The sequence below is a fragment of the Neodiprion virginianus genome, chromosome 4 (assembly GCF_021901495.1).
Source record: "Neodiprion virginianus isolate iyNeoVirg1 chromosome 4, iyNeoVirg1.1, whole genome shotgun sequence".
NCBI lineage: Eukaryota > Metazoa > Arthropoda > Insecta > Hymenoptera > Diprionidae > Neodiprion > Neodiprion virginianus.
The window spans coordinates 20,294,806-20,321,925 of NC_060880.1; the positions used below are offsets into that span (position 1 = coordinate 20,294,806).

General features: G+C 41.3%; 3 protein-coding genes across 4 annotated transcripts in view; 1 reads left to right on the forward strand and 2 right to left on the reverse strand.

Annotated features, from left to right (window-relative positions):
* The window catches only part of LOC124302364 (angiotensin-converting enzyme-like), a 38,571-nt gene extending 14,299 nt beyond the window's left edge, over positions 1-24,272 (reverse strand). The window contains exon 1 of the mRNA XM_046758478.1: positions 24,186-24,272. The gene's annotated coding sequence lies outside the window, so the exon portion shown is untranslated. The remainder of the gene's footprint in view (positions 1-24,185) is intronic.
* Positions 24,273-24,375: 103 nt separating this feature from the next.
* Positions 24,376-25,013, forward strand: LOC124302365 (uncharacterized). Its single transcript, XM_046758479.1, has 2 exons — positions 24,376-24,788; positions 24,855-25,013. The coding sequence occupies exons 1-2, from the start codon at positions 24,419-24,421 to the stop codon at positions 24,923-24,925; spliced, it is 441 nt and encodes a 146-aa protein (XP_046614435.1). The 5' UTR covers positions 24,376-24,418; the 3' UTR covers positions 24,926-25,013.
* Positions 25,014-25,313: 300 nt separating this feature from the next.
* Positions 25,314-26,642, reverse strand: LOC124303885 (cytochrome c oxidase subunit 7C, mitochondrial-like). 2 transcript variants are annotated; one of them, XM_046761692.1, is made up of 3 exons: positions 26,425-26,642; positions 25,966-26,115; positions 25,314-25,454 (listed from the first exon to the last, which is right to left on the reverse strand). In XM_046761692.1, exons 1-2 carry the CDS (start codon positions 26,512-26,514, stop codon positions 25,999-26,001), a joined length of 207 nt encoding a protein of 68 aa, XP_046617648.1. In that variant the 5' UTR covers positions 26,515-26,642; the 3' UTR covers positions 25,314-25,454; positions 25,966-25,998. The 2 variants fall into 2 exon arrangements, with proteins under 2 accessions (XP_046617648.1, XP_046617647.1); XM_046761691.1 differs by having other exon boundaries at positions 25,978-26,115; positions 26,425-26,639.
* Positions 26,643-27,120: the final 478 nt, after the last annotated feature.

Below are 27,120 nucleotides of genomic sequence, written 5' to 3' on the forward strand. Positions count from 1 at the left end.
CAACAAAAATGTCAACGTCGAGCGAAGAAATGATGACAACAAAATTGAGCTCATCAGAGACTGCAGAGCTAGAGAATACTAGACAAAGTACGAAAGAGTCTGAAGCATTAACGAACGTGATCGTAACGACTTCAGAACAAATACCTGAAATTCAAATTACATCTCAGAAAATGAGTAAATCTACATCCCAAGGAAACATAGCGACCGACGTGATAATCACTGAAGAAAAGGGCCCGACCGAATTTTATCAGCAAACGAGTACGTCAAATGTGAATTCGAGAACGTTTGAAGTGTCAGAAGTTGTGACTGAGAGTACGACCGAATTAATAAGCTCAAACCCATCCACTACTAAATCTAGCGAAGCATTCGAACTAAATGTTGATATCTTTAGCACTACGGAAGGTACAACAAAAGCAGAATCTGCGATGGGGATAACGAGCACCGAAGTGCAATTCACATCTGAGTCGATAGCAAAAATGTCAAGTTTGACCGAAGAAACGACCACGACAAAATTGGGTTCATCAGAAACTGCAGAGTCAAAGAATACTAGACACAGTACCAGAGAGTCTCAAGCATCAACCACTTTAGTGATTGTAACGAGTGCAGAACAAACACCTAAAACAGAAACTACGTCTCCGAAAATCAGCGAATATACATTCGAATCAAAACCAACGACAGAGTTGATAATCACCGAAGACAGGAGTTCGACCAAATTCGTACAGGAAACAACTGCGTCGCAAGTGAATTCAAAAACGACTCAAAGTACGACCGAGCTAATTATCAATTCAAGTACTACCACCGCTGAACCCCATGCTGAACTCGAGTTAACTGCTAATATCTTGAGTACTACGGAAGGCACAACAAAATCAGAAACTCTGACGGAGATAACGAGCACGGAAGAACAAGTCACGTCTCAGTCGACGAGAAATATGGCAATTTCGCCGAATGAAACGACGGCGACAGAATTGAGTTCATCGGAAACTGCAGAGCTAGAACATACTAAACAAATCACCGCAGAATCTGAAACATTAACGACTGAAATCATAACGAAACCTGAACCAACAACTGAAAAACTAACCACTGGCACTAAAACTACGTCTCAGGCAATGGGCGAATCTACATTCGAAGCAGAGAGAACGGCCTCTTTAATAACAACGGAAAAAGGTACAACCGAACCTGACGAAACATTTGCGTCGCAGCTCACTTCCGAAGTGAATAAAGGATCTGAAGTTACAAGTACTGAGACCGAAATTTTGGAAGCAAGTAGTCAATCAACCACAACAAAATCGAGTTCGTTAGAGTCAGAATACATGGAAAATGCCAACAAAAGTACAACAAGATCGAAAACTTCGTTAGAAACCGTAACTGAAGTTGTAGCGGAAACCAGCGGAGGAACGACTGAACAAAAAACTACAAATGAGAAATTGAGCGGGTCATTCGAATTAACGTCAACGACCGAAGCCACATACTCGTCAGAAAATGGTACGACTGAATCTGGAATGACTTCGGAATCCACGATGGAATCGTCATCATCAAGCCAGGGATTAACCACAGTAGAGTTCAATTCTGTAATGATTGGTGAATCAGAAGTTTCAAATGAGAAAAGTACCGAATTAACCAGCGTGATATCTACGAACACCGAATCAAACAAATTGGTCTCCACGTCAACTTCGGAAGCAAAAGAATCTACGACTGACACCGCGGTCTACAGTGAACTAGAAATCACGAGTAAATCCACTGCAGAAGTCGCGAGTTCATCGCAAGATACAACCGAGTTGGAAATCGTCTCCCAATATGACAGTAGTACTCGAGTTTCGACGAAATCCATGGACGGACAAACGGTATCCAGTAAAGTAATGACAGAGCCGAACCAATCGATCACGGTACCCGGATCCTCATCAGAAACAGCTAACGAACTAGAAAAAGGCACTAAAAGTAGTGTGAAGCCTGAAACAACTAGGAAAGTGTCTGGCGTTACAGAATTTGCAAAGAAAACAATAAAAAAAGCAACGATTTCTAGTGGTTTGGAACATAATACTCAATCAACAATTAGTAAAAATTTGGAAACAGAAGTTAAAACTACTGAAAGACTCAAAAACTACACCGAATCGATAGTCACAGAGCCAAAATTCAGCCAGAGTTCTGGCCCGAAATTAACTACCACAGTTACTTCTGGATTTAAGACTGTATCAGAAGAATTCATAGAAACCGATGGCCCGACGGAATCAGACAAAGTAACTCGAAGCACTACTGAGTCAGAATTTTTCGAAGAAATTGACTCAGGTACTGAAACTACTTCGCAGATCGGCGTTACGGAATCAACGGAGTTGTCTGTTTCCCTAACTGAAGAAACATCTCAGGCTACTAACACTACTATATCTACCGAAAACTCGATAGTGTCTACGAAAACGCCTGTTACAACCGAAGTTTTAACTGAGCAGACCAGCGAAACTGATAAGACTATCTCTGAATTGCCAACTGCAGGTTCATCTGAACCTGGTACAACAACTGAATTTTCATCAACACAAACAAATGAATTAGAGTCTGCAAAGAGCAGCGATACTGAATCGACGATAGAATCAGCAGTTTCATCTGGACGGACGACTATAACCTTGATGATGACCACTACACTTGAAGTTACGGAAAGTAGTTTTAATGAATTCACAGAAGAACCGACTGCTCTGAGTCAAAAAATTACTACGGTTGAAACTACAAAACAGACAAGCAAACTAAGATCAGAAATTTCAAGTGTAAACGCGACTTCGAATCAGTATGAATCTGAGGAGACAGGTGCTCGAAGCAGCACGAAAGAATACGGAACTCAAGAAACAACGCAAGGAAAATCTGAATCTCAATCAACGTCAAAAACGTCGATAGAAAATGAAGAAACTTCGAAATACACGAAAGAATCTGTAATTTCAAGTGAAGAAACAAACCCGACAGAAACTTCGCTAAAAAATATTAATGAGTCGACTGGAGAGTCTGTAGCTTCTTCCGTGAAAACAACTGTGACTCAATTTTTATCAACCCAGACAGTCAACTCAGAACTTAATAGCGAAATGAGTAGTAGTATCAGCCCGACCCAGGAATCAGTAGTTCCGATGGAAGAAGCGACTCCATCAGAATTTTCTACAAGCAGTGCTGTACGTGAAATGAAAAAGAAGTTGACAACTTCTTCAGAAGAAACAATTTCCACAAAACAAACTGGTGAATCGGAGTCAACGCAGAGTATTTCTGAATCTACAACTACCCAATTTGTTTCAACGAAAGAAGCCGATTCTTCTCCAGGGATTACAATTGAATCCATAGATACATCATCAACGGCAAAATTTACAGAAAGCAGCGTCACCGAAGTGACAAATGAGTTGGGAAGTTTTTCGAAAGACTTTCTCACTTCGTTATCTGTAACAACGGCTAGATCGAGCTCTGATATCGAAAGTACAAGTGACAGTGAAATTTATCAACATTCTCATTCAACAAACGCAGAAGAATTTTCAAATTCAAATGACGAAACTGCTTCGTCAGAATCACAGATGACAGTTCGATTTTCGCCAGTAAAGACGAGCACTACCGTAGGTCTAACAGAGATAAGTAAAAATGCGGATTTGACTAAAGAGTCGATAGTTTCCTCGACAAAAACAACTTTGAATGAAGATTCAGGAAAGGAAACAGACGAATCACGATCAAAAAGTGAAGAGCCTACTAAATCGAGTGAAACATACACTACCGAATCACCAATATTGTCTGAATCAACAAAAGAATCGATATCTTCGGAAGCTTCTAGTGGAGAAACTACTCTGTATATTTCCACATTAGAATTAATGCAGCGTGGGGAATCTGAAACTACATCAGTCACGACTGGAAAAACAATATTTTCAGAATCAACAATGCATTCGTTATTTTCTAGTACCAAAACGATCTCAACTGGTTTTTCGGTTAGGGAATCAACGAATACAGATACATTCGAGATCTCATCGACTGAACCTGCTTCAACTGGGACAAAATATAAAAATTCTGAGCAAACGAAAAACAAGAACAATTTACAAAGTACAGAAAAAATCAATAGCAGTTCTGAAACAACCCTGTTAGAGAATTTAACAACCGGAAATGATCGGTCATCGAATACTCACGAGTCGACTTCTTTAACTGGGACGATATCTGAAAATACTGAGCAAACGGAAAGTGGAAACAATTTACAAAATACAGAAAAAATCAATAGCAGTACTGAAACAACTCTGGTAGAGAATATAACAACCGGAAATGATCGATCATCGAATACTCTCGAGTATTCGACTTCTTCAACCGGGACGATATCTGGATATTCTGAGCAAACGGAAAATGAAAACAATTTACAAAGTACAGAAAAAATCAATAGCACTACTGAAACAACTCTGGTAGAGAATTTAACAACCGTAAATGATCGATCATCGAATACTCACGAGTTGACTTCTTCAACTGGGATGATATTTGAAAATACTGAGCAAACGGAAAGTGGGAGCAATTTACAAAGTACAGAAAAAATCAGTAGCAGTACTGAAACAACTCTGGTAGAGAATTTAGCAACCGGAAATGATCGATCATCGAATACTCTCGAGTATTCGACTTCTTCAACTGGGACGGTATCCGAAAATTCTGAGCAAACGAAAAATGAGAACCAATCAGAAGGTACAGAAAAAATCAATAGCAGTACTGAAACAACCCTGGTAGAGAATTTAACAACCGGAAATGATCGATCATCGAATACTCTCGAGTATTCGACTTCTTCAACCGGGACGATATCTGGATATTCTGAGCAAACGGAAAATGAAAACAATTTACAAAGTACAGAAAAAATCAATAGCACTACTGAAACAACTCTGGTAGAGAATTTAACAACCGTAAATGATCGATCATCGAATACTCACGAGTTGACTTCTTCAACTGGGATGATATTTGAAAATACTGAGCAAACGGAAAGTGGGAGCAATTTACAAAGTACAGAAAAAATCAGTAGCAGTACTGAAACAACTCTGGTAGAGAATTTAGCAACCGGAAATGATCGATCATCGAATACTCTCGAGTATTCGACTTCTTCAACTGGGACGGTATCCGAAAATTCTGAGCAAACGAAAAATGAGAACCAATCAGAAGGTACAGAAAAAATCAATAGCAGTACTGAAACAACCCTGGTAGAGAATTTAACAACCGGAAATGATCGATCATCGAATACTCTCGAGTATTCGACTTCTTCAACTGGGACGATATCCGGATATTCTGAGCAAACGGAAAATGAAAACAATTTACAAAGTACAGAAAAAATCAATAGCACTACTGAAACAACTCTGGTAGAGAATTTAACAACCGGAAATGATCGATCATCGAATACTCTCGAGTATTCGACTTCTTCAACTGGGACGATATCCGGATATTCTGAGCAAACGGAAAATGAAAACAATTTACAAAGTACAGAAAAAATCAATAGCACTACTGAAACAACTCTGGTAGAGAATTTAACAACCGGAAATGATCGATCATCGAATACTCTCGAGTATTCGACTTCTTCAACTGGGACGATATCTGGATATTCTGAGCAAACGGAAAATGAAAACAATTTACAAAGTACAGAAAAAATCAATAGCAGTACTGAAACAACTCTGGTAGAGAATTTAACAACCGTAAATGATCGATCATCGAATACTCTCGAGTATTCGACTTCTTCAACTGGGACGATATCTGAAAATACTGAGCAAACGGAAAGTGGAAACAATTTACAAAATACAGAAAAAATCAATAGCAGTACTGAAACAACTCTGGTAGAGAATATAACAACCGGAAATGATCGATCATCGAATACTCTCGAGTATTCGACTTCTTCAACCGGGACGATATCTGGATATTCTGAGCAAACGGAAAATGAAAACAATTTACAAAGTACAGAAGAAATCAATAGCACTACTGAAACAACTCTGGTAGAGAATTTAACAACCGTAAATGATCGATCATCGAATACTCACGAGTTGACTTCTTCAACTGGGATGATATTTGAAAATACTGAGCAAACGGAAAGTGGGAGCAATTTACAAAGTACAGAAAAAATCAGTAGCAGTACTGAAACAACTCTGGTAGAGAATTTAACAACCGGAAATGATCGATCATCGAATACTCACGAGTATTCGACTTCTTCAACTGGGACGATATCTGGATATTCTGAGCAAACGGAAAATGAAAACAATTTACAAAGTACAGAAAAAATCAATAGCAGTACTGAAACAACTCTGGTAGAGAATTTAACAACCGGAAATGATCGATCATCGAATAAACACGAGTTGACTTCTTCAACTGGGAGGATATTTGAAAATACTGAGCAAACGGAAAGTGGGAACAACTTACAAAGTACAGAAAAAATCAGTAGCACTACTGAAACAACTCTGGTAGAGAATTTAACAACCGGAAATGATCGATCATCGAATACTCACGAGTTGACTTCTTCAACTGGGATGATATTTGAAAATACTGAGCAAACGGAAAGTGGGAACAACTTACAAAGTACAGAAAAAATCAGTAGCACTACTGAAACAACTCTGGTAGAGAATTTAACAACCGGAAATGATCGATCATCGAATACTCACGAGTTGACTTCTTCAACTGGGACGGTATCTGAAAATTCTGAGCAAACGAAAAATGAGAACAATTTACAAAGTACAGAAAAAATCAGTAGCAGTACTGAAACAACTCTGGTAGAGAATTTAACAACCGGAAATGATCGATCATCGAATACTCACGAGTTGACTTCTTCAACTGGGACGGTATCCGAAAATTCTGAGCAAACGAAAAATGAGAACAATTTACAAAGTACAGAAAAAATCAGTAGCAGTACTGAAACAACTCTGGTAGAGAATTTAACAACCGGAAATGATCGATCATCGAATACTCACGAGTTGACTTCTTCAACTGGGACGGTATCTGAAAATTCTGAGCAAACGAAAAATGAGAACAATTTACAAAGTACAGAAAAAATCAGTAGCAGTACTGAAACAACTCTGGTAGAGAATTTAACAACCGGAAATGATCGATCATCGAATACTCACGAGTTGACTTCTTCAACTGGGATGATATTTGAAAATACTGAGCAAACGGAAAGTGGGAACAACTTACAAAGTACAGAAAAAATCAGTAGCACTACTGAAACAACTCTGGTAGAGAATTTAACAACCGGAAATGATCGATCATTGAATACTCACGAGTTGACTTCTTCAACTGGGACGGTATCTGAAAATTCTGAGCAAACGAAAAATGAGAACAATTTACAAAGTACAGAAAAAATCAGTAGCAGTACTGAAACAACTCTGGTAGAGAATTTAACAACCGGAAATGATCGATCATCGAATACTCACGAGTTGACTTCTTCAACTGGGATGATATTTGAAAATACTGAGCAAACGGAAAGTGGGAACAACTTACAAAGTACAGAAAAAATCAGTAGCACGACTGAAACAACTCTGGTAGAGAATTTAACAACCGGAAATGATCGATCATCGAATACTCACGAGTTGACTTCTTCAACTGGGACGGTATCTGAAAATTCTGAGCAAACGAAAAATGAGAACAATTTACAAAGTACAGAAAAAATCAGTAGCAGTACTGAAACAACTCTGGTAGAGAATTTAACAACCGGAAATGATCGATCATCGAATACTCACGAGTATTCGACTTCTTCAACTGGGACGATATCTGCAAATACTGAGCAAACGGAAAGTGGAAGCAATTCAGAAAGTACAGAAATAATCAACAGCAGTACTGAAACAACCCTGGTAGAGAATATAACAACCGGAAATGATCGATCATCGAATACCCACGAGTATTCGGCTTCTTCAACTGGGACGATATCTGAAAATACTGAGCAAACGGAAAATGAGAACAATTTACAAAGTACAGAAAAAATGAATAACAGTACTGAAACAACGTTGGAAGAAAATTCCACGACCGGAAGTGATTTATCATCTAATATTCTAGACGTTTCGACTGAATCTACAACTGGTACGGTATCTGAAAATTATGAAAAAACGGAATACGAGAATAATTCAGGAAGTACAGAACCAATTAATAACAGTACCGAAAAAACAATGGAAGAGAATTCAACAACCGAGAGTGATCTGTCATCTATTGCCCAAGAGTTTTTAACGGAAACTTCTGAGCAAACAGGAAACGAAAATGATTTGATAAAGACAGAAGTGACTGGAAGTACTTCTGAATCAACACCGACTGTAAACATATCGACGGAAAATGATCTATCATCTACTACCCAAGAGTCTTCAACTGAATCTACTTCAACTGAAACTTCTGAGCAAACAGGAAACGAAAATGATTTGGTAAAGTCAGAAGTGACTGACAGTACTTCTGAATCAACGGCGACTGTAAACATATCGACGGAAAAAGATCTATCATCTACTACCCAAGAGTCTTCAAGTAAAACGGATACAATTGACTCGACTTCTGAAAGCACCGGACAAACTGAAACTGAAAGCGATTCAGGATACGAAGATGAAGAGTATGAGGTGAAAGAAGATGTACAGTATGAGGTAAATGAAGAAGATGAAACAACAGAGTCTAATACCCAAGAGCTTTCGACTGAATCTACCCCACCTGTTACGGTATCTGAAAATTCTGAACAAACGGAGGATGAGATTAATTCAGGAAGTACAGAAACAATTAATAGCACTACTGAAAGAACGATGGAAGAGAATTCAACAACCGAGAGTGATCTATCATCTAATACCCAAGAAGTTTCAACTGAAACTTCAGGGCAAACAGACAACGAAAGTGATTTGGTAAAAACAGAAGTGGCTGACAGTATTTCTAAATCAACGCCTACAGATTATGTATCAACGGAAAATGATCTATCATCTACTACCCAAGAGTCTTCGAGTGAATCGGATACAATTGACTGGATATCTGCAAGCACCGGACAAACTGAAACTGAAAGCGATTCAGAGTACGAAAATGAAGGGTATGAGGCTAAAGATGAACATGAAAACTATGAGGTAAATGAAGAAGATGAAACAACAGAGTCTAATACCCAAGAGCTTTCGACTGAATCTATTCTATCTGTTACGGTATCTGAAAATTCTGAACAAACGGAATACGAGAATAATTCAGGAAGTACAAAAACAATTAATAGCAGTACTAAAAGAACGATGGAAGAGAATTCAACAACCGAGAGTGATCTATCATCTAATACCCAAGAATTTTCAACTAACTCTACTTCAACTGCAACTTCTGAGCAAACAGAAAGCGAAAATGATTTGGTAAAGACAGAAGTGTCTGACAGTACTTCTGAATCAACGCCGACAGATGACGTATCAACGGATAATGATCTATCATCTACTACCCAAGAGTCTTCGAGTAAATCAGATACAATTGACTCGACATCTGAAAGCACCGAACAAACTGAATCTGAAAGCGATTCAGGGTACGAAGATGAAGAGTATGAGACAAATGAAGATGAACAGTATGAGGTAAATGAAGAAGACGAAACAACAGAGTCATCATTCACTACAGTTGCGACATTCGTTTCACCAGCACCCGCGAAGCTTCGTAAAGTATCACCAAGTGGAAAAGTAAAATCTGGATATGAACCAAAGAAAGGTCCAACGCCTGCACCAGTTGTCGAAACTCCATTTCCGTCGCCTGTACCCCCCGAGGAAACAACGTGCCCTACACAAACGGGTGAAACGAGAAAACCGCGTGTTACCTCCAGAATGAGAAGTGAAAGTACAGATTACGACGACGAGGAAACAACCGAAGCTGAAGAAATCACCGAAGAAAACGAAACCTTGTTACCGGATGAAGAGACGAATGATAATAATGATGAATACGACGAATCGGATGATGAAACTGAAACCAAAGACGAATATGACGGATGGGTAGAGACTACATCTACGGAATTGGGTGCCGAAGAAACGATTTCAGAAAATTCAGAAGAATCTACCGAGGAAAAAACTGCTTCCACAGAAGAATCGACAAATTCAGATAAAGAAACTACAGCTTCAACAACACCCACTACGGAAGAATCGAGCGAATCTACGCTTTCTTCGAGTACGGGGTCCGAAATGACACAAGAAGTAACGACACTATCTGCAATATCTGGCATAACGGAATCCACGACTTCCACGCTGGATCTCGAAACTGCCATATCGCAGAGTACAGAAGGAACAGAAAATACCGAAGATGTAACATCAAGTAAACCCTTGACGACTGGCGACGAGACCAATGAAATTACGGATACAGAAAACCTAACTACAGAAATAAACACACCTTTAGAAACAACGGGTTCCTTGGACAAAAAGTCGTTAACTGAGGAAGTAGAGGATACGACACAAGCTACAAGCGTTGGCGGCAGAGCGGAAACAACTGTTAGTGAATTTAGTATCGTTTCAAAGGAACAGCAAGGCTCTTCAAGCACATCGTCAAGTTCTAGCTACTCTACAATCGCTACAGATGTGACAGAAATACATAAAGAGACAAAAGTAAGAGTTGGAACAATCACAAGTCAATCTAGTACGGTTTCCACCATGGCAGAAGAGCAAGCTACTGGAGATAGTACAACATCGAGTATTAGTCAGACTAAAATTCAAACGGATGAAAAGATGCTGACGGAAACAGGGCGAACTAACATCTGGACATCCGATACAGCTGCGTCTACTTCTGAAAGTATGAGCGAAGCCTCGAGTTCGGAACATTCTCCTAATTTAACTGAAGGTGTAAGCCGTGCGGATAACACGGGAACAATCGATGGTGAAGCAAACGAATCGACTATTGTGACAGAGAAGGAAAGTCCGACCTCAAAACCAGCAACGGAAAGCTACCTGACTACATCCTTCACCACAGCGCCGGGAAAAGGTGGAGAGTATACAATGGGTACGACGAAATCAGTGGAAGAAAAGAATGAAATGGATGATCTGGAGAAGAAGAGAAAAGATTTGGAAAAGAAGGAAAAAGAGTTGGATGAGAAATCGAAAGAGAAGGAAGAGACAGATTTGAAGAGAAAAGAAAACGAGTTAACTAACCAGCTGGATAAAGAACGTGTGTGTGAAAAGAAGCTAATCGATCATAAGAACAGGGAAAAACATCTAGAGCAAGTTGTGACGGAAGTGAAAAAGCAGGCTGACGAGAAGATTCAAGTCAAGGAAAAAACACTGAAGACCGAGATAGAAGAGAGAAAGGAGACTGAGGCGAAAATGAAGGAGTGCGAAGAAAGAAGAAAGGATCTGGAAGAAAAAGTGAGAGGAGTGGAGAAAATTGTCAATGGTGAACTGAAGAAAAAAAATGATGCGCAAGAGAAATTGAAAAATGTGGTGATAGGAGTAAAAAACAAAGAAAAATATCTCGAAGAAAAGGAGAAAGCTTTAAACGAGAAGTTGAACGAAGATTTATACGATGAGCAGAAAAAAGCTGATGATCTAAAAAGAACGGTCACGGAAAGGAATATACAAGTATCGGAATTAGAAAATGAAAAGAATAGCTTAGCCAAAAAGTTGGAAATAAAGAAAAAAAAGTTAGACGATGATTCAAAGGAAAAGAGAAAGCTGGAAGAAAAGTTGAAAAACGAGAAGATGAAGAGATATAATGTAAAAAAAGGGGAGGAAGAATTAGAGGATAAGAAAATAGATTTGAAAAACAAGGCGAAAGATCTGTCACGGAAGTTGAAAGAGGTGGACGAAATGAACAGAAAATTAAGGGAAAAAGAAAAAAAGGAAAAAGACCTCGAAGAAAAAGAGACGAAGGTAGAAACGCAGGAGAAGGAATTAGAAGAAAAAGAAGAAAGCTTGGCTGACAATTTGGTGAAGAAGAAGAAAAATCTTGAGAAAGATGAGGAGAATAAATTGAAGGAAATAGAAGAAAGAGAAAAGGAGCTTAATGAAAAGGAAACTGACATAGATAAGAAGTGGAATGGCTTGGAGAAAAAAAGAATCAAGGATGAATTGGAAGGTAAAAACAAGAAGGAGAACGACTTGCGCGAAATAGCGGTAAAAGAGAAAGATCTTGAACGCGAGCGAGAGGAAATGAACGAAAGAAAAGACAAGTGGGTAAATCGAGAAGAAAAAGAGTTGGCAGACAGAATTGATAGGGAAAAAAAGCTGGACATAAAAGAGAAGGCGATAGAAGATGAAATAAAAAAATTAAAGGAGAAAGAAAACGACATAATAAATAACCGCGAAAACTGGGAAGTCGGTGCTGAGCGAACGACGAAAAAACACGCAATAGAAGAAACTGACGAAAAGGAAAAGTATAATGAAAACGCAGTTTGGACAACCGGTGAGGAAAAAACCATCGTAATGAAATCGCCAAAGACACAGTCTGAATGGACTGCGGAAAACTCGATGTCGACTGAAACAAAGACCGCAGACAACGGCGCAAGTTTAAAATCAACTGGCGAGGAAGGGAATAAGCATGACGCATTTGGCACAGCAGAAAAGGACGATGAAGGAGGAAGTCAATATGGAGAACTCGAACGAACCACAGAAGAACCAGAAGTCACCGAAGAAACTGAAAGAACAAAGGTGTTCGAAGAAAGCACCGGAAGATCGCAAGGATTTTTTCACTACGACGAGGATGAAGACATTTGGAAGTCTGGAGGTGGCGATGAAGAAAATCAGAATGAGTACAATGAAGACGCTGATGATGAAGAAAAGCCAAATGACGAAGCTGAGGACTACAATGAAGATGGTAGAGTCACTTCAGAGAAGGTGAAGAAGAAAGTTTGCCTGAACGTTTTGGACTCGGAGGATGAACCAATTCCTCCGAGTCCGGTGAAGAAAAAGGTCTGTGTAAAATATTACCCAGATAAAAATACCAACGACAAATTGCCTTGGGGTGAACGTGGCCGTCTGGTGAGAAACCTTTTGAACTACGAGAACCGAGACGAGGATGAATCAAAAACTTTCAGACAGGATCAAGCAAGGCATAACCCAACGATTGAAAAACCGTTCAGAAGTTACACAAGAGAATACGAAATAACGAATGATAAAAATGAAAGTCCTGAGGTCCAAAAACCGAAAAATAAGTTCATGCATGACAACTGGATCGTGAACGAGCAGGAAGAGAATCTTCAGCTGACGCCAGTTGGCCGTTTGAAGGAGGGAGACTTGAATGAGACTCCCATAAATGTGCCCGACTTAATTTACTATAAGATTAACGAGGGCAATGGAAATCATAATTATCGGGGCAGGAATAGCAAGGATAAGGTGAAGAGGAGTGGCTACGGCACACCGGCGGAAGGACAATGTCCTGTGCCAACTGCACGGAGAAATCACGGTCCTGGAAATACTCCTAGCCCTGTTGCCGAAACAACGTTTTTGACACCTCGACCTCCCAAGGAAAAATACTGCTGCCAAAAAGACTACAAGCCTCCGGTCTGTACGAAAAAGGAACCGACGAACAATGAGAGCCAGGATGAAACTGACAAGGATAACGGTGATTACGATGACAATGGAAACGGGAACGACGATCTGAATGCAGGTGGGAACACCCCAGATGATAACAACGAAGAGAACGATGAGCAGGATACAGGGAAGAATAACCCGAATGATAACGATGAAGAGAACAATGAGCGGGATACAGAGGAGAATAACCCGGGTGATAACGCTGACCAGGATTCAGGGGAAAATAACCCGGATGATAACGGTGAAGAGAACGATGACCAGGATACATGGGAGAATAACCCAGATGATAACGATGAAGAGAACAATGAGCAGGATACAGGAGAGAATAAACCAGATGATAACGATGAAGAGAACAATGACCAGGATATATGGGAGAATAACCCAGATGATAACGATGAAGAGAACAATGAGCAGGATACAGGGGACAATAACCCAGATGATAACGATGAAGAGAACAATGAGCAGGATACAGGGGAGGATAACCCGGATGATAACGACGAAGAAAAGGATGAAAACGACGAATACAAGGAAGGGGGCGACAATGGTGATGACGATTATAGTGATGTGGAAACCGAGGCCCCCCATGGAGGTGACGAATATAACGATGAAGACGGAGGCGGCGAGAACTCAGTGACGGTGCCTGATGACATGAATGATTACGAAAGCAAGACTGCTGAAAACGACGATGAAGATCGAAATGCGACACCGAATACCGATTTGTATATGACGCCAACTACTGGAGAACCAGGAGTGTCGGATGAGGAAGATAAGCACGATCATACGGGGACGAGCAAACGGCCCGAAAACGATAACGATAAATTTAACGTTGGTGGGAAGTGTAAGGATGGTATTGATTATGATTACGGTGATGAATATTTTGAGTATAGTAACGGAGAACCGTTTTGGAGTGATTACGAATGGGACGAGACGATAAGTGATGCTGAATTTACGACAACTGGAACTGAAGTTTCGATAAACGAATTTGAAGCGACAACAAACACGGATGAAGTTACGACGACTGAAACGGGAATCACAACAAATGAAGTTAAATTTACGGGTAAGATCGAATTTCCAACGAATCAAGATGACCTTATAACGAGTAAAGATGAAATTAATATAAGTGGAGTTGAAGTTACGGGTAAGTTCGATTTTTCAACAAATCCAGTTCATCTTACAACGAAGAAAGATGAAGTTAATACGATCGACATTGGAGTTACGGGTAATTTTGAAATTACAATGAGCCCGTTTGAAGTTACGACAAGCAAAGTTGAAGTTACCACAAGCGAACTTCAGGTGACAAGAAACAAAGTTGAAGCCACGACAAGCAAAATTGAACTTACAAAAGACCAGGCCGATGTTGCAACAGGTAAAATTGACGTAACAACAAGCACCAGTGGAATTCCACCAGGCACGAATGAAATTCCAAAACCTAAAGTTCCAGCGATACCTATACAGATTGAATTTACAACTATCGCTATTGGGGTTCAAACACCTGAGATTCACGCAACACCTGTGCAGATTGAATTCACAACCAGCGCAGTTGGAGTACCGACTGAGGAAAACATCGTTCAGCCGGAAGGAAAAGCGGAGGAAAAAAGAGGAATGGCGATGAAGAACAGCGCGCAAAAGGTGAAGATACTGGAAAAGAGAGAAGGTGAAATAATAGAGATGGAGGAAGACCTGTTGAAGGCTAAGAAAAAACTGCTAGAGAGGGAGGAAAAGTTGACAGCGACAGAGATACATGAATTGGCAAAGAAAGATAGAATGCCGATGGTGAACAAAAACGAGAAAATTACGAAGGGTGCGGATTCCATTGCGCCATCGCTGCCCGAGTACCCGGCCGTAATTATTCAAGGAACAACGAGTCGGTCCGACAGACACAAAACCTGGCTCCCCAAATACCAAGTAAGAAACAATAAGCGAAAGATGAATTTCACGAGTAGAAGTAGCGCCAGAAATCCAAGTGCAACAATCGGGGTGTGGAGACAATCCGGAAAAAAAGTGGTCGGAGACAATTCGGAACCTGAATACGAGGGCGAGTATATCTACAGTGACAAAGAAAATGCAGACGCCGAACCGGAGAAGATGGAAGTTCAGAATTCGCAACCGACGATCCTGAACTATACGAGAAACTTCCGCCCGCGCACAAATCCGAGTAGAAAAACGTGTCTGAGATTTGATTGGAATACCGGCAAATGCGCAGACAAGACGTCAAAGAATGGCGAGACAAAGAAGAAGGAAATCTGCGCTGGGTGTGATAGTTTGAGATCGTCGAAGAAAAAATGGGCCAGGATATTGTCATCGATGATATCATCTCGGGTCAAAGAAGCAGCGAAGACCAAGGAAAACGGCGGAGAACGTTCGCCAGACGGTACCGAAGGTGAACAATACGTGGCATTTATACAATTATTGTTCCTGATTGCGTATTAGAAAAATGAACTTTTGATCAATTCGCGATGTATTCAGACATTCTACCGGCTTATTTCTATGATTTGCCTCATAAAGACCGAAATAACCCGGTATAATGACATATTATAAAAATTTGTAACGCGTGACGGATTTTCAGATAACCCGGATGAACATCACGTCGCGAAACGAAGCGCCGATTCTCGTATACCGAAACCTAGAGTAACACCGGGACCGGAATGGCGGACCAAAGGTTACATGCAGCATCACATCGGGGTTGCAAAAACATGGGGCAAGGAGGTGGAACCCAACTCTTTGAGGTTGACGAAAAACAAGGATGGAGGCGATTGGGAAGGTTTAGAAGCTGAGGCTGATTCCAGGGGAACGGCAACGTGCTTCACGGTAGTCCTGCGAGAAGCCAAAGAGGGAAGCAAGGAATCTCGGGGAGGAAAGGAAATGGACCAAATTGAGAGACCATTTGTTGGAGATTCGAAAAGTCACTGGCCAAAACGACGGGCGGTAAAGACGATCGAAAATGTTGAAAAACCCCATCCATTCAACAGTCCGAACTTTAGAGGCGTTCGAAGGATGGTGAATAAACACTCGCGAAGGACCAGTCAAAATAGAGGACTCGTGAAGAAGGCTCGTCGGAAAAAGAAAATTTTAAAACACCCGTCTGTGGATTCGAACGAAAATGACGACGATGCAGCATCGGTCAAAAGTGAATCGTCAACGGACAGCGACTACTTGAAGCTCCGGAAAAATGACTGGAGTAACTTCTTGATTACTTCGAGACTAAATGAGTGGGAAAGGAACAATCCTGAAGTCGGTTTAAACTTCGAGAAAAAAGAGAAGATCGATCCTGGATTAAAATCGGTAAATTTCGAAATGGAGAAGCCAGCCAGTGTCGAAGTATCGATAAAAAAGTATGAAGAAGCATCTAAAAATGATGAATCCATCGCAACTACTACGGAAAGCGCAAACTACAAGTGGAATTTCCTCAAGAAGCCAGTCACAGTGAGAATAAACCTCGGTGATATTCTGCGAAAGGGTGGCATGGCAATGGTGGTGAAAAATTCCGAATCTGAAAGACAACCGATGAAAGAAAGGCTGGTGAAAAGCATGGGGGAAAACGATAACTCAATTCCCGAAGACACATTGGCTGAATTGACCGATGATTTGACGACCGAAGAAACTTCAACTATAGGGAAATTGGAAAATCGGCGAAAGCTATCCGCGGACGAATTTGAGTGTATTGGGGAAAACAGAGAGCCGGAAATTTTTGCCGCGTACGAAGTGCAGCACGGCTCTGAATGGGTTGCGAATAAACGGCGAGGACAGTACCTCCTGGAGTACGAAAACGGAGGGAACAGAAACGACGGTGAAATCGAGAGCCAGCAGGAAATACGGAGAGAGGCGACGGGCCCGACGGAGACGACGGGCGAAGATCGCACCTCGGAGATGATTGAACTGACGGAAACTACGTCGCGAGAAAAATCGACGGTATCTACGACGGAATGCGATTTCTGCGACGAAATGATGGACCTTGAGTCTACGTCTCCGGCGGGGTCGACGGTCGCCGAAGCCGATTACCTGGCACTGAAAGAAAAGTACAAAAAAGCTATGGCGGCCCTAGCGACGCGGAAAATCGGCGTCACGCGGCAACCGAATCGGCAGAAATCGACACGGGACGGCGAACCGATCGACTTCTGGACGTCGTCAACCACCGGCGTTGGGGATTTCGGTCACTTCGTGCTCGACGTCGACGTCAACGTCATGACAGCGACGGAAATCGGCACCACGCGATCGCCGGTCAACCCCTTCGGCTTGTTCCGGTCCAGACGGGGTGGAAAATCGCGGCTACCGGAAGCAAGGAGGGGTGGATTTTATCCCTGGGAAAAACAAATCCATCGATCGCTATTGGGTATTGAAAAAAATCGGGAAGATTTGGAAGAATACTCGAAAAAGAACAAGGGATCTGAATCTTGTCACGAGATGTCGAGTGGTAAGAACGGGCAACGCCGGTTATATCACTATTCGAAATTGATCAGGGATCCGGAAATAGAACCGACCCTGATCTCGCGAAAATTGAAAAATCCTGCGCTAATCGCTGGTAGTTATTCTCCGAATCGGCTGGAACCTCGAAGTCTCCTGGCCAAGGTGAAAGAGATACTGAACAAGGTTATAGGAGAATCCAGGGATAATAATGCCGATGAAAATAGTAACGAGAACATAGAAGAATTGAAAAGAATTGAGGGTAGTACAAAATCGGGAGTTAATCACGACCGAGTACTGGAGCGCGAAGCGTCTTCGTTGAGTAAAAACGAATCGACCGAAAAACGATCGCCAGAGACGGGAATACACAGGGTACAAAAAGACGTGAAAAAAGTGCGCAAAAAATTGGTAGCGAACAGCAGCGATAAAAAAAAAAAATCGAAAGAAATAAAGCCGGATACGATGAAGGAGCAGTTCATACTTGTTACCAAGAAATTAGAGAGTTTTAAAAAACCGAGTGGTGAAAAACAAGTGGAAAAAGTAAAGATAAGCGCGAAGGAGAAGAAAGATGATAAGAAAGATCGAAATCACGGCAAGGCGCACGCGTCGAAAGGCAAAAAGGCGGTGAGTGCGAGGGTATTTTTATCGGATAAATGAATTTCTTGTGTGCGTTCTTCTTATTTTTGTTTTCCAGAAACCAAAAAGCGAGAAATCCACGACAGACGATGAAGATTCGGATATCAGCGAGGTTTTGCCGATGTTGAAAAAGCTGGTGAAAGACAACAACCTTGGGAATATCGAGAAGATAATTGTCTACATAGATAAGAATAAAAACGGCGATCATCTAATGAATAATAAGATCGAGAGTGGGCAGGACGACGAAGAGTCGGAAGCTCCTGAAATCGAGGTGCTCGAATATCCGAGAAACAACACGACGAGGGGAAATTCTGAGAGGATTATGGAACGAAGTATCACGGAGCAAAGAAGAAAACCGGAAGTGAATGACTCGGCGAAGGTTTCAAAATCCTTGAACGCGGGGTCAAGATACGGCAAAGAGCTACGAATGAATTTAGCAAACGTACCAAATAAGAAACGCGCGAATTGGTTCAAGAAGATAAACCGCAACGGAAAAAAGGACCTGAGAAAATTACGGCAAGCAATGATTCGCGAATTGAAACGGAGCGTAGAAATTGAAGGGAAATCTGTGACGAGACGAAAGTTAGATCGGGAGAAATCCAAGGTGGAAGAAGGTCCAAAGTCCCCGAAAAAACCGAGCGCGAAATTAAAGCAGCGTCAAAAGAGTGACGAAACGAAGGGAAAAGCTAAAGCGACGACGAAGGGTCGAGCAGTAGAGGGAAACATAAATGAGAAGATTAAGATTTTAGCGTCGCTTTTACGGGGAAAAAAATCGGGGAAACTAAACCGAACAACTACCGATCACGATCATCGTCATAATCGAACGACGCGAAGTTCGATACGAAATTTGTGGCTGGAGCGAAAACGCGACGAGCTCCGAATTCTGAACAACGAGAGAGAACGGATGGAGGAAGCGAGGCGTCGTCGAGACGAAAAAAGCGGAGAAGAAATTAAGCGGAAGTTTACCGATTCTGTTTTCGAGGGTAAAAACCGGGTCCGACGAAACGATTTTGACGGGAAAAATCTCTACGAAAATAAGGTGAAAATCGTTGGAAGCGTAGGTGAGGGTGAAATTCGTAAAATCGATCGAGGCGAGTCGGTAAAGAAAGAAGCGTCGAGTAAAGGATCTGGGTCTGATCGGCCCGGCGACGATATAACGGAGATGGCAAATGGGATCGCTCAGAAGTTAGTGAAATTCGCGATCGAGTTGCGTTCGAAGTTCGGCGAGAGATCGAAAAAGCGGGCGAGAGACGTCAGCGCAGCGGAAAACGATCGAGACGTAAATTTGCTCGTTGACGATTTTGGGAGCGATATTTTGGGCCTGACCGACGAACACGACAAGCAATCGCTGCGCAAGCTAATCAACGACATTGTGAACGTAGAGAAGAACGTTAATACAACTCTGGAGATAATTGAGGCCAGATTGAAGGACATGGAAACTCCGACGACAACGAGGTCAACGATAATTACGGCGAAGGCGCTTCCGACGATGGTGAAGAACTTGACGACGACGAAAATCTACAAGATGAAACGGAAAAAAATCCCCGAAAGCAAAACTGCCCGTAAAATCAAAGCAATCCTTGACGGTCTCGTCAATATAAAGAATGGAACTAACGGTGATGAGAGAGAAGGTCTAATCGAGGCCAGGAAGAAGATGGAAAGCATTCTCGAAGATATTCTCAACAGCGAGGAGAAAGACGAACGGAAAGGGAAAGGCCAGGATAAAAATCACGACGCGGTTCACGTGCGGAAGCTTAATGAAACAAAAATTGAGAATGGAAAACGGGGCGGTGAAAAAAAGCAGAAAAAAAAATTGGCAACAAAAGAAAAACCGTTGGCAAAAGATGAAGGTGGAAAGCACGGAAAATCGAGGCAGGATTCGATTAATAAAGAAAATTCTCCTTCATCTTCTACTTCTAGTACTCCTGTTCCGAAAGAAAAACTGTTGGCGAAGGATGAAGGTAGAAAGCACGAAAAATTGAGGCATGATTCGATTAACAAACAAAATTCTCCTTCTTCATCTTCTACTTCTATTACTCCTGCTCCAAAAGAAAAACTGTTGGCAAAGGATGCAGGTAGAAAGCACGAAAAATTGAGTCAGGATTTGATTGAGAGAAAATATTCTCCGTCTTCATTTTCTACTTCTATTACATCTGCTCCGAAAGAAAGACTGTTGGTGAAGCATAAAGGTGAAAAGCACAAAAAATTGAAGCAGGATTCGATTTATAAGGAACCTTCTCTTTCTCCGACTTCTACTTCTACTACTTCTGCTCCGAAAAAGACGGTAAAAATCGCGAAGTCGAAAGGAATTGAAAATAGTGAGAAGAATAAAAAAAAGGAATCGAAGAAGCAGAAGAAAAAAACGAAAAAAGGGGAGAATGGAAAACCGAAAAGCGTGAAACCAAAAAACGACGAAGCTGAGGAAAAGAAGGTCGATCAGGAGATAAAGAGTATATTTTTAGAGGATGCAAAATTGCGCGAAAAGTACGTCGGTATAATTGACGATAAAAATGCGAATGAACCGAGTGCCGAATCGTCGAACCACGACAATAATTTCGGGGATGAAAAAAAGGCGGGGATTTCGGTAAAAGACGATGATCAAAATTCCGTAGCGATAAGTAACGACGAATTGTATACGGGTATAGAGGGTTTTTCAAAAGCGCCGGGCTTCATCGGCAGAAAAGTACAATCGTCAAAAATCACTGGGTACGAGCCGCGGAAGAAACTGAGGAATCGATCGGCTGAGAAGAAACCCGGAAAGTCGAAACCGACGAAAAAGCACAAGGATAACGCGAAAAGGAAATCCAAGCCCAATCCACAGCAACGTTTTTTAGACAAGACAAAAAACCTGCCGGGCAAAAATGGGGTAAAAAAGAATCGACAAAAGAATGCGGACAGAAAAGCAGCGAAAGCGAAGGAAACGGAATCGAGAAAACGCGAGGAGATTAATAATAATAAGAGCGTGAAAAAATCGGCGAAAAAAAAACCGAGCGGCGGATCGAGAGAGGGTAAAAATGCGGCATCAAAGTCGGCGAAGCTCGAGGATAAATCTTTGAAGATGTCAAAAAAGCGGTCAAAAACGGTCGCGAAAGTAGGAAGAGTCGCGTCGTTGACATCATCGGAAAATTTGGAAAGCGGAAAAATCCGAGGTGACCTGAATTTTTGCGATATTGAAAAATCGGGGTTTGAGATCGAGCGCAACGACTGTTCTCACCGCTTGTGCGACATCGGAAGAGCCGTTCGAGATCTGGGAAAAATGACGGGAAGGAAATCGCGGGCCGATTTTGCGTCGCGAATAAAGCTCTACAACTGCACGAGGTGTCGCGACATCGGAAACGAGATCGTCCTGACCGAGGAGGCCGAGGACCTCGGCCATCAACCTGATCCTAGGACTCGGAGGGACTTGAGAGAGTCAAAAAAAGACGCGAAGTACATCAGACCTGAGGAAGTCGAACGAGTTCTTGATGGAAATATCACGACGAAAAGAAAGAGTGCGTGTTTGAAATTTTGAAAACAAAAAAAAACAAATGTTAACCTCTGTTCCCGTCTAGACTGCACATCCGAATTACTGTCACTTCCTGTCAATTATTTAATGGGGATAATATTTTACCGATTATTTCGCAGAACGTGAGACTGTTTCGTTGCCTGGACTTACTTTGAATGTCCCGTGCAGCGGTGTGGACGATATTTTCGTAATGGGGTTGAACAGGCTCAATTACACCTGGGTGCATCCTGACGGCAGTCTCGCCTCAGGTATGCACTCGATTCAAATTCACCAAGGATTATTAGATTTCGCGATACCGCGTATTTCTGCATTTTCTTTACATATTCAAGTTAATAATTGTGGCCAAGCTTTCGAACGTTGACTCCGTTTGTGAGATTTCCATAAATATTTTAAAACTATGCAAAAATCTTGCAAAACTGATTGTGAGATAGTTTTTGTTTTTGTTTTTGCACATTGTATGTCGCAAAAATTTTATAACAAAACAAAAACACTAAATCGATCAGGAATTTGACTAAAAATTTGAATACACTTTGGGAAAAATAAACTTCCAAGCACGGCTACGAACTTGAAAAAATCAAGTTATTATATCTATTCATAATAAACTATCGCGAAAATTCTAAACGAATTTCGAGCATAGCGGAGAAAATTTCTGAGTACAAATTACGTACTTAAATCAATTTTGCATTAACGTTCTGTAAAATTGCAATTTTTAATTTTATTTTTAAGAATTATTTCAATTTTTTTCTAAAAGCGTTTCTCGAAACAAAAATTAATTCTCGCACAAATATAAAAGTTCTTGAAGCAAATTATTTTAACAAATTACACGAAAAAGAGTGCTTTTACTTTTATTTTTTCTCTCCATGAATTTTTGAAACTTAATCATTTATTCTCATCGAATAACTAGCGTCGATAATTTGTGAAAAAAATTATCTAAGATCAGCTCGAAATTTGAACCGGTATTGTTCGCGCGGTAACTTTTCGATTGTTATTCAATATATTTCCCAATTAAAATCCCAATTCCTATGTACGCACAACCTTTTAAATAATCAGGAGCAATGGTACAGAGGAACGGCAACCTGAAGTTGTACGACGTGGATGTGAAAGACGCCGGAAAGTATTTGTGCATCGTGAGTTACATGAACCCAGAAACAGACGAGCAAATCAGAAACGTTTACAGTCACAGTATCGAAGGTAAAGAAAACTGAGTTGAACCAAAAGAGCGAAGTCTTCACACGTTGTCAAAATTTAAAAAAATTGTAACAATGCTGTCTAACAATTTCAGTCGTCACATTGCCAAGCTATTCGCTGCAGGGGGTAAACCGATACAAATTCGACACCTGCGATGAGACCGGACTGGACGCCTTGTCTACGTACTTGCCGAGGAAACTGAACAAGCTACTTTGCAGTAACGGCGAATGTGACGCTTACGTCGTCGAGCCACGATGCTCCCAGGGACAGGTAAATTAAACGAAAGGACAAAACGGCCAAGGGAACAACATCTTTCACCCCTTCTCTGACTTCAGATATCGATCAACACCCTCCTGATACCGTCTAGCAGCTCAGAGATTTTCCCACCAACTGGCACAGCTGCCTACGATATTCCTTGCCGCAGAGCGATCCAGAATAAAATAGCTCTGCTGCTGAGTCGAAACCTGAGGAGCGTTTTGCAGAAGACAAGTTAGTTTAAAAAATTCAAACCATCAAATTTTTTGCGGTTCTAAGACGAGGAAGCTAATCGGTCACGACGTATCGAGACAAGCATCCTGCGATAAAATAATCTATAAAATGAGTAGCAGTATGGTCATTTTTATCGACACTTTTTATAGAGATCTTAAACTACAGTTGTTTTCAGATTACCACATCGCCACGACAAGCTCACACCGATCACGAGCCGAAAACGCGCCTCGAAGACAAAGAGGAGGAAGTCGTCGCAGTCCGGGAGAAAGAGAAAAAGAGAGACGAACAAGAGACCCAATGCCCAAGTTGCTCTACTCATCGGCTGCCCTGGCGGATATGGTTTCAAAAATACAAATTGTTGTAAGTTAGCAAGGGATGAATATAATTGGAAAAATTAAATGAAACCTGACCAAAAAAATATCCACATCGATATCCTAACTCGTCAATGTATCACGGATAATTCCAAACTTCCAGATCCTTGCACTCCTGGTCATTACAGCGAGGACGGAACGTTCAGATGCAAAAAATGTCCCGTGGGCACTTACCAGTCCGATCCTGGGGCCCGTTTTTGCAGGGCTTGTACAGACCCCTTCGTGGAGGGATGTTTTCAAACGGTAAGAATCCCGAGGGACGAATTCCGTCCGCTGAATCGATTGACGAACAGACATTCGCTCAGCGTGTTTTACAGCTCTGGCAGCACAACTTAGCGATTATGATGATCGCAGCAGTCGCAGGGATCGTAGTGGTCGCTTTGATATCGTTTCTGAGTTGCTGCTTGATGCGAGGGCGTAAAGAATCCAGCTCGAGGTCGATTGAACTCCCGGCGAAATGTAAGTTTGGAAATCTGAGCGTCAGGGCGTTTCCTGTCGAGACGAAGAGCAGCACGAACTGCATGGAAGCGAAAAAACTTGGGGAGAATATGGAGGAAGGATTGAAGAGGCCAAGGGTCAACCGTACGAGAAAAATTAGTCCGGAATGTTCCATAGTAAAAAGATGCAGAGAGGCGGAGGCGCGCAGGACGAAATTACAAAAATGCTGTGACATTAGGCACAGCAAAGTTAAGAAGCAGGGCTACGAACCTGTCTGCCAAATTTTGACAGCGGCTGGCAGCTTGGAATCTTACAGATCGCATTTGGGACACAGAAATTGTGAGTTTCGATCGCGCGACCGTTTTTAATCGCAAGAACTTCAATTTCGGTGTAATATTTTCTCAGTGTACCCCGGAAGATCGGATCGCTACGACAGGCAACCACCCGCCGTTCCTATGCCAGACTTCGACAGGTGAGGAAAAACTTGGAGGTGACGGAAAATCACGTTCAGAGAGAGTAAGGAGGCACTGACTCGTTTGGGCAGGAAGGGTCTAAAACAACGATGAAGCAAACTGCGTTTAACATCACGGATATACGACGTCAGAAACTAAAATACTTAATTTTAAGGAGCTATAAACAATAATCAAATTAACAATATAGGCTGTTAATTATTGTACACCAATTTCGCTGATATTCGCAAGACAATACAAGATGTACGCATCGTTGGCTTAATTAGATATAATATATACATATACATAACGCATACATATACATTTGCATTATAAGCATGTGTGTGCATGTAAAACGATGCTTATGGTGATGATAATAAGAGTTGTTTATAAAATAAAATATATGATCAATTAGTGGTATTTAAATTTTTATTTTCGTTTCTTTGTATTCTTTATTCCTCATTCATAGTCATACCTGACAATATACAAAATGCCTTTCAAGATATACTCGTTACCCATTCAGGAATTCTCGCACTACCTCCGGTGTAACTAGATTCTGAAATGAAAAAAAGAAGATTTTGTTCCGTTGAATTTGACAGGAATCCTAATGAGCGAAGGCTGTAACGAGAGTGTTATGAGTCGCCGTTTCACAGTATCAATATTGTTACCAGATATTAGAGTATAGCAAAAATGCAGGTATATTTAAAATATGAGAAGTCGACAGTTCGATCTGGAATATAAAATATTTACTGTCATCAAATTTAAAAACACTCCAGATTTCAATTGTCATTTCCAACGATTGGTGTTCCAGCTCAGAGCATCGAAATATTCAGTGTTCTCCAAGGTGTAGAACAGTTTTCTCAGTGAGAATCATTTCCAAAACTGGTTCGTCTTTTTCATCCTAACTAGATCCTGATGATCCACATGATGCAGGGGTGGCTTCTCAATGACCGTGACAGGCAAGCCCAGTAAAATGGGGCTGAGTAATGTGTCGAGTTGAAACTTCCTTCCAGCCAACTCACAAGTTCTCAATTACCAAGTTCTAAATTACAAAGTGAAAAACGTACCTCTATACTTACAAATATCCATAATGCTGTCGCTCACTTCTTCAACAACTGGTGACGAACAAGAAGGTATGGAACGCCGAGACCGGTACCGAAGAAAAAGATGAAGTAGGCGGTGAGCTTGTACCTGTTGTTGATGCCGAACGGCAGGTTCTGCGAATGTGGAATAAAAACTGTAGTAAAGTAATAAGCTAAGACAAGAAAGCGTAACACAACAAAAGAAGACATGAACATCGCAATTCCTTTGATATTTTACGACATTCTTCAGCGACTTGTTCAGGCGGTTTTCAGCCAGAAGTTGAGCCAGAATTTTACTACCAGGTCGCCGACTCGAAGCAATTAGTCATCGTGTCAAATCAATCCAATTTCCAAGTGGCCAAGTACCGTGTGGTTATGCAACACGGCGAGGGCATAGCAGCTGATTTTGGGTAAGATCAAGTAGTGAATGATAAATGTACTCACGCCTCCGGGAACACCGCCGTGAAAATCGTCGGCCCCGCTTCGACGAGCAACCGTCGTCATGAAGTTTCTCACGATCTGGCGTGACAGCATTTTCGATTACTCCTTCTTCACTTCTCACAACTGTACGGAGTTACCTCGAATCCAAATCTTCTTCGATCGAGGTTTGTGCGACAGCGAAAGACGACCCAAGAACGCCACGAACTGCGAAGTGCGTAGAACACTGCGCTCTTTGGACAAAATTGTAATGTGATTTTCGATGCAAGATGGCGTCCCGTGCACTCCCTAGCTGGCGCCATCTTTGTCTAGCTATATAGTTAGTCATTCTGATTAGTGGTTTTTGATTGGCAGCCGTAAATAACCGGTTGCCTGCAACAAGGATCACGCGTTTATATGCACTTGTATACAAATTCTGGCGACAAATTTCAACGTCACACCCAAGTTGCTAAAAATTAATTATTACCGGGAAATTCGTCATGTCATGTGACTGTTGGAATAATGACGAATAACTTATTTTAAATCATACTCTCAAATGCACGATTCAAGCCCGGTATCATTCATTTTTTTTAACTTTATACAAGAGATTTTTGTTATGATCCAAAGTCGGAACGAGTATAAATGAGAGGTTTATATATTTTTGTAGTTACCAAAGTAGATTCGAAAATTTAAGAACGTCATCTACAGCTGTTCCTTAAATAA